General features: G+C 45.3%; 1 protein-coding gene across 1 annotated transcript; it reads left to right on the forward strand.

The window, feature by feature from the left end:
• Positions 1 to 6,507: 6,507 nt before the first annotated feature.
• On the forward strand, positions 6,508 to 7,075 carry T265_09102 (hypothetical protein; the record flags this gene model as incomplete). Its single annotated transcript, XM_009175090.1, has 3 exons — positions 6,508 to 6,650; positions 6,691 to 6,799; positions 6,842 to 7,075. 3 exons carry the CDS (start codon positions 6,508 to 6,510, stop codon positions 7,073 to 7,075), a joined length of 486 nt encoding a protein of 161 aa, XP_009173354.1.
• Positions 7,076 to 8,959: the final 1,884 nt, after the last annotated feature.

The raw sequence follows: 8,959 nt of genomic DNA on the forward strand, positions 1-8,959 counted from the left end.
TGCTTGGGGTTGCCACAAAAGTAACATGTTTGTTGTGTAGCGGCCGAAACTGTTGTTTCGGAATTAACAATGGGTAAAGGAGTAGATACCGAACAAGTAACGGGTTGTCTGTATACGTATGATTGTGACTGTTTTTGTGCAAGTTCGAGAGCTCGCGCGGCTTCATGGGCTTTGTCAAGGTCCAATTCATGCCACGTTAGCAGTTTCTCCCGAATGGTATTCGACTGCAATCCGGTTATCAGAGCATCCCGAACTGCTTCGTTTGTATGTTCCACAGCAGATACTGCTTTGAATTCAGTCTTTAGCAAGCGATTTCAGTTTTTGAACGAATTGGTCGACATCCTGACCAGGTTCTTGTTTGTATGTGGCTAAAAGATGGCGTGCATACACGATATTTTTCGGGCGGATGTAAAGTTTTTCCAGCAAGGTTATCGCAGAATCGTAGTCGCTGCATTCTGCGATGAAGTCATACACTGTATGGTCGATGTGACGAATGAGAGTTTCCAATTTATTTAGACCTTCGGGTTTGACTGAGTTAATGTAAGCTTTGAAAGTACGGAACCAATGAGTCCATCGTTTCATGCCATCTGATGAGTGAGGATCGGCATCAAAAACCGTAGGTCGGAGAATGTGATCTATTTCGTTTTTATTGGACGATTAAATTGTTGCGAGAGTCGAGTAGTTCCAGGACGGGATTAGAAAGGAGACAGAATAGGAAGACGTAATGTACGCTTTAATCGTCTAATAACTGTAGTACATGAGCTGAAAATAGAGTGAGAATCACGAGTTAATGGGTTATGCAAATGTATGGGTTATATAGTCATGACAGGATGAGACCCCGTTGCCAGCCGTCATACCCTCGAATTGTGATACCCCTAGGTTGTACGCCAATTGGGCAGGCAGCACACGAATGAACCGGCAATACAATATGGGTCCGAGGAGGATGAATGGTGGGGTGATTCGAGATGTGAGCTAAGCTAACTAGGAGTGCTACAGTCCAAGTAAGCAGCTGTAATAAACTATGATGGAAGGTAGTATGATTTTAGAAGACAGTTAAAAGCAGTTTTCCTTTGGAGATAACCCTCCCAGTAAAACCACCAGGAAGGAAACTGTTTTCTGTCGTTCTACTGCGTTACTTCCCGATTTATTCCTTCTATCCTTCTCCTCATCGACAACATAACATCAGTTTTTACCACTGATGCTCCACTGCCGTACTTCTGTCTTTATCCACCGGCTTTTCACTTTCCACAGCTTATCCGCAATACAACCGACCTTAGTATTTTCATATATTGGGCACGAGACCCTTCGGAACTCTTGCTGCAGTTTTCGTTTTCAAGAGGTGAGAATCTATAGTATCTATTTTTGGCAGTTCAGTAAATTCGAAACATGCTACTCCAAACTGGTCTTCTCATATTTGTTCATTTATTTAACGTATTCTGGTATTTCCAAGCAGAACAGCTTCACGTTTGTTTACCCGGAAACCGAATTCATTGGCTGGAGTCAACGTATCTGTCATCTAGACATAAATCTGGTGCATTTTGTGAACAATGAGAAAATTAGTCGATTTTCTGCTAGGACTGTAAATTCATCCAGTGGTGAGGAAAGGATAATTGATGCAAGACATTTCAGTTCGTTTTGCGATTGATCTGTCACAGGGCAGATATGCTAGGAGTGACCTGTCGAATTTGGCTTTCGAATTGCCTGACAAGGAACAAGAGTGCGGTAATCACACCGTCAGATTTGCCTCTTACAATGCGAGCATTATTGGCAGATAAAGTAAATATGCATGAACGTCCACGTTTCAACGAAACATTTATCGGAAGTGTCATGTCAAGACTACAAAATCTTACTACTCATCGGAGGTTAGTAAAAAGGTCATATCCAAGGAATCAGCCAGGACGGATGCTTTGAAATCTGCATGCTGCTGGGTCGCGTTGTGACGCTGCAAGGGCGTAAATGTCTCCGGACCGCCTGTAAGCCATTCACTGTTAAAAGATGTTCACTTTTTCTGTCAGACGTGACCCCTTTCAATGTGAACTTCAAACAACTGGGATTTCTAGGCTTCATAGTATAGGCTTCATCCTTATCCAGCAAAGTCGTATATCACTTCGAAATTTGTCGTTCATTATTCAGCGCTGAGCGGCTAAATAAGACGGCATAAAAAAACAAATAAATAAATCCTTCAGCTGTGATGCCCTGCCATGCTACTCGAAGGAAGCATGAGGGCTGGGATACTGTCAGGTTGCCCAAGCTTACACAGAGGAAGTCGAGAAGCAGAGGTCGGGTTTGAACCAAGGACCTTCTGGTCAGTAAATTCGCGCTCTAACCATCTCGCCCCACCACTTGAACCATCTCACCCCATACCTTTATTCCGACGTAGTCCTTTTTCGGACCAACCAATGTACCCAACTTTTCCTAGAGAATACAACAGTTGACCAGCACTGCATCCCGGTTCCGTGGGTTAACCAGAATGACTGCCTGGTATTCAACGTAACCATCGGTATAAGGAGCTCAAGTCAACTCGCTGATTAAGGCTCGGAACGGCTGGTTTGAACGCAACCTCAGAATCCCGACTACTATCTAGGTTTGGACAAACTGGCAGCATCTTGGCTCTAGTGTTTCCTTCGAATGACGGGAAGCCACCCACCGAAGGGATGGTACAGCTGAACCATACATACCTCAGTATTTGTATTAGCTCTTACGGAAGTGTGTCTGATGAAGTCCGTGCAAGAATCTCAAAGGCTTGAACTACGTTTGCTAATTTGCGTCACTTGTGGCGTCAAAAAGACATCTCACTATAAAAAAAATTAATCGTCCAGCTGTAGCACCCTTTCGGTGTCTAGCTGCCGTGCCGCACGAAGGAAGCACGAGGGCTGGGGTACTGCCAGGTCGCCCAAGCCTAGACAGGGGAAGTCGAGAGGCAGAGGTTGGGTTCGAACCACGGACTTTCCGGTCAGTAAATTCGCGCTCTAACCACTTGATCCATCTCGCTAGACCTTAACAGTCGTATGTACCAGGCTACAGTAGGGGCTGTGGTGTTGTATGGGTGCGAGACATGGCCTCTGCGGACAGATGATGTGAGGCGTCTTCAGGTTTTCGACCATCGATGCCTCAGAAGCGTGGCTGGTTGTGGATGGCGTCATCGTGTTAGTAACGAGGGGATTAAAAAAACGGGTATCTGGTTGTGCTGCAGGTACTTCATTCCAGAGAAACATGCAGCATCATCGATTACGATGGCTCTGCCTTGTGTCACTCGTGCCGAAACACTGTTTACCGAGACGAGTGCTGTTCTTCGTACCTACTTCAGGATGGCGTGAACCGCGAGGTGGACAGCACATGACTTGGCAGAAAGGCGTGAAAGAGGTCACGAAGAGTTTGGGTGTTGTTGGTGTTTACGCCTTCCAGGATGGGGTTCCGTGACCGTGCCTGTCCTTGGCTGGAGACGTTGCGAAAATAGCGGCTAATCGATGTCAGTAGCGCTCTTGCTGTCAGTTTCTTTCCATATTGTCTGACTGAGCGGTTGGAAGTGTAAACACCTCAGAATGCTTGGCATAGGCCAGCACTAGGTCCCCTCGTTCACCCACTCCTTTTCCCTTCACTGTAGGACTTTCAATATAATGATATGTATATATAATATATGTATATATATATATATATACANATTATCAGTGGTTAAGGCGACAACTTACCGACCAAAAGGTCCGTGGTTCGAACCCAACCTCGACTGCTCCTCTCTACCCTTGGGCAACCAGTCGGTATGTCGGCTCTCGTGCTTCTTTCAGCCATTACATCCATGCACCGAAAGGGTGTTTGTGCTGAACGGTTATTGTTGTTATTAGCGGTATCAACTTATTCCACCCTAATGGTGGCAATCAGCGTCACCAATTTGGTATGGCTCTCGCTTTTCTTCCAACCACTTATCACACTGGTTTTGGGTAAGAGCGGTGCTTTCCCTGGGGACCTTTTCAAACTTCAGTTGTGCAGTGGCTCATCCGTTTGATGGAAGGCGGTAACTCTCTACGTACAGTGTAGCGCAAAGTGGCGATGCACCCCACTGTGTGCGTATTCTAGTCGCGACTAAGAACAAAACTTCTCCACTGTGTAACTTATTTTGTTTTTACCATGCACAGTAAGGACGGAACTGAATGCGGTCCGTCCTGCTGGACAACTTCCTGGTGTTCGACAGACCAAGTGACTTCGGAGCCAGTAGTGCACTCTTCCGAAATGCTTCATTTGGGCCATTGTTTTGAGGACTAGATCATCATCATTATTGACAGCAACGCCAAGTGAGAATACTGGTGCTTCACTGCAGTACAGTCTGTCGATTTATTTTCATAAAGTCTTATAACAGAGAGATTAAAAAGTTGGAACGGGGAGGATAACCTAGGACCAGCTCATCACAAACATTCGAGGTACCTCTGTCTAGGCTTGGGCAACCTGTCAGTGTCCTAGCCCTCGTGCTTCCTTCGAGTAGCATGACAGCTAGGCGCCAGAGGGATGTTACAGCTGAACAATCTACTATTTTATTTATTTATTCGAGGTGCCTACACCTCCAATACTTAGTCAAACAATCTGGATAGAACGCCACCATATCCGTCTATCATGACAACTTCTGTTCACCTATAGCACAGTGACTGTCACGTGGATCCCGTCCTGAGAGTTGAATAGCACAAACCGCACCCTAGCTTTCCGCAACAGCTTTCATATCCGTCTATCATGACAACTTCTGTTCACCTATAGGTTTCTGCCGCTCCGAATTAGGCACAGATCATAAAGCTTCTCTCGGCATTCGTAACACATAGCCCTAAGTTGTAGTCCCGGATGCATTCTTTACCTGCTCCACCAAAGATCTGTTTCTTGGTTACACTCCAAATTCACCAGTTTCAGCCAACTATAGCTATGGCTTTGAATAATAGACGGCTAAAGACTTGAAGATGTCTCAGATTCTCTGCTGCAAGTGGCTAAGTCTTGCAGCAGTGACACCCGGATTGTAACCTGATACACGGGGATTGTAGATAATCACTCATCTAATCTATATTCTTTTACGTGTGAAAACTGGTTGATTTGATGATTGAAAAATGGGTTTCTGTCCGACTCAACTCATTTATCAGCCATAAACCGTGCACCGTAGACACCTTATTTCCAGTTGCTACAGTTCCGCTCACCGGGAATCGGGAGATTGTGGGTCATACAGCCAAACACTGGAGGCCATTGCATGTTTGTTTAGTTCAGGAACCGGGTAGCTACGCATTAAAGGAGATAGTTTTGATGCGCGTTTGAACCATTTCTACCAGCGTCACTAACCATTTTTAAGTTGAGTCCCAGAGCTTCCATCCAGCGAGACAGCAGTTGTCAACCCGACTAAGGTTACTGGCTAGTGTTTTCATACTCCGTTGTCAAGTCATACTCTGTCCACCTCTCGGTTGCACTCTTCTGGGAGAAGAACTCTGTCTTTGTGGACCAAATGATTTTTTCATCTAAGAAATGAGGGATGCACTGTTCGTGGTGCGCAAACGTCCGTACAATTCTTCTTTATCTACCAGATCTCGTAGGGGAACACCACAGACCAATAAACTGATAATTGAGGCGATTGAGAAGCCGTATGTTGAGTCCACTGTCTTCGGAGCACGTGCCGGTTGACTAACTGTTCGAATTCTCCATTCTTCCTCCATTGCACGTTATATCTCTCGAACGTCACGGGGATGTCTCTGATTCCCACAGAAGAAGCATTCTTCGCCTGTTGCGATCGACGTTTTTCTTGATTTGCGGGTGATTGAGATGTATTTTACCAGATGAATATCACAAACCCAAAAAGACTTGCCGTGTTTGGATGTGGTAAAATTTCGCAAGTTCCCTTCTAACGGCTCTTGGGATTAGGTTCAAAATCTACCAATCATTTAGCAGGATTAGGGCGGTCCAAGTTGGTAAACCGGGTTCGTGAGCTCATCTTGGAATTGAAGGCATGTTCTAAGAGAGTGCAACCAATGAAGAATATCTTTTTTCTGGCTGGAAGGAAACTGTGAATTTATACGTGTAGGATAGCATGATGAAGCGTCGGGTGCTTCATCCGGTGCCGTGTGATAGGCCGCACAAGCTCTGCTGATCAATCGTCACAAGCCGAGTGTATGACCACGAAGAGAATCGAGTTCGATTGTTAAATTGTTGTAGCTTTATTGATCTCTGTTTTATTGGAACACATCCTAGTGGTAATGAAACTCGAGACTTCTGTCATATTTCACACGTATTGCGGTGTTGAGAGCTAGTACGAGGTGATATCATCCTGCAATGGCTTTCCTTTCACTGTTCTATCCGGATTAATCAGGGGAACGTAATATTTTACATAACAGTATCTTCCTGTTTCTGATTACAGAAACGCTGTTTTGACCCACACACTTTCTCGGCACGGAATCCACTGACTTACTGGATTCACAATGGTAACTCTATCTCTTCGCAAATTTCTGAGCTTCACAGATCCATTTCCTCCTGCTCTTCAGTCGGCAAGGCAAAATGCGCCTTCAGAAATGGTACAGTTCTTATTCGGATAAGCAAAAGAAGAAGATCCTGCGTGAGATCACATCGCTCATATTTGCCAGAAAACCCAAAATGTGTTCATTTTTGGAATGGCAAGATATGAAAATAGTGTATCGCAGGTATGAATTCCAACTGGTCCTGTGTTACCTCCTCACACAGATATGCAAGTTTGTACTTTGCTTGCGCTATCGACACCACCGACAACGAACTCATCACGCTGGAAATAATACACCGTTATGTGGAAATCCTGGATAAGTACTTTGGGAACGTGAGTCTTTTATCTCTTCGGCGGCTTACGGGCGTGTTATAGGTGTGTGAACTAGACATTATTTTCCATTTTGAGAAGGCATATTTCGTACTAGATGAGTATCTCCTGGCCGGAGAAGTACAAGAGACTGGAACACGAGAGATTCTCCAGGTGATTGATGCTCAGGACATCATACAAGAGGTGGGTCATTTAGTTTTTGGTATCACATTCTATCCTTCTTCTGTTATGCAGGATGAAGTACCACAGAAACTGTTTGAAGATCAAAGTCTGAATTGAAGGACTTCGAATCTCGTCGCTATTATGCTCCACCCGCTGGAGGATACCATGACAATGCACCTCTATGACATTTGTGATAATCATACTGATTTGCTATATTTTTGTCCACCGCCTACTGTACAGACACAGCAGTACATGTGATCCATATTTTTGCGCCATGTTGGTCCTATACAATTGTTAGTACCTATTTTCGTCAAACTACGCGTTCTTCTGGACGGCAGCCGTAGCACTCTGCGATAGTGGGTGGTGTGATCAACAGCTTCTAGCCTAGAGTGTTCGACACATGTGGATGTTGCCTCACGCGTGCTCGCTGTTGCTAGCCCTCCTACCGCCAACTAGACACAAGGCTTACTGGTGGCCACCTAAAGCAGTCATTTTTGAGTTGATGCATCATAAAACGTGTAGCATACTGATGAGAAAAGTGAGTACTGGGAAATAGCCTTCCGCAAATTTGAAATTCAGATAACCTCTCGATACTGAACGAGTTGGGGACCATTTTTTTCGGCAGAATTGTTGGAAACACCGAGCAAACGAGCGAATTGCGGTCAAAACTTTAGGCTTGGTTCTTCTCCCTCGGCAGCACAACATCAATCCTCAGTACCGATGGCCCGCTAACTTACGACCATAATTTGCTTGTGCACCTTACTGTGAGTAAAAGAACAAGTGGATGGGAAAGGGATTTAGTGCTAGCCTACCACAATCGTTTCGAGCTGGCTACTTTTCTTGACTGGATAGAAAGTGGTAACACCGGCCATTGACATCGATGTGCACCTACGTCTTGCAGTGTCTGCAAGCACGCACATGGAAGACCACGCGGGCGCCATTTTGGAAGACGAGGTGCAGCGTCAACAACCAGATTTTTCGTTGTCCCTTTCATACCCCTCTGTCAAGTCAAACGTCGACCACTCTTCTATTTGCACTACTCTTGGTTGGGCACGTATAACAATACTTTTCGCAATGTGCAGTACATCAGTAGATCACAACGGATTTTGATGTGGGTTACATTCTTCGTTTTGTTCCTGCTGCACAACTGAACACTTGCTTTCTAATCATGACGTCACGAATTCGCCGAGACCAGCCTACATGCGCTACGGTTCTCAGACAATGGTGTCAAAGGCAAGAAGACATCTTAGCTCCGCTGCTCACAGGAGCCAGGTCTCAGAACCATACAACAAAACAGCCTGTGCAGTAGCCTGATACGCCCGTTCCTCGGGATTTAGAGATAGGCCACTTTGCCACCACAGGTACCTCGAACTTGCAAATATCGACCCAGGACTAGAGATTCGTGCATCAACCTCATCTGTTGCATCACAATCACAACTAATACAACTTCCAAGATGCGTAAAACGCTCCCCCTGGATTCAATATAAGGCCCATTTTGCCTATTCTCTCCAGTTCTTTGAAACAATCGCCTTTTTCAAAATATAAGCAAATAGATCGGGCATGCACAGACTCAGGACTACACCCTCATCCTTGAACATTGCGGGTGGGAGGTCACCCAGACCAGGATCTCGGTAGCGCAATCAAGGACCTCGAATGACGTATAATGTTTCATGGTAAAACGCTCCCCTGGATTCAATATAAGGCCCATTTTGCCTATTCTCTCCAGTTCTTTGAAACAATCGCCTTTTTCAAAATATAAGCAAATAGATCGGGCATGCACAGACTCAGGACTACACCCTCATCCTTGAACATTGCGGGTGGGAGGTCACCCAGACCAGGATCTCGGTAGCGCAATCAAGGACCTCGAATGACGTATAATGTTTCATGTTCACCTTCGACTGAGTAGCAGCAGGTGGTCACCAAAACTATTCTTGAAAGTGGTCTGTCCAGCGACCAAGGCACCTTTCTTTATAAAAGGATTTGATTCATGGCGGTTTCGCT

This window comes from Opisthorchis viverrini (genome assembly GCF_000715545.1).
Source record: "Opisthorchis viverrini unplaced genomic scaffold opera_v5_256, whole genome shotgun sequence".
Lineage (NCBI taxonomy): Eukaryota > Metazoa > Platyhelminthes > Trematoda > Opisthorchiida > Opisthorchiidae > Opisthorchis > Opisthorchis viverrini.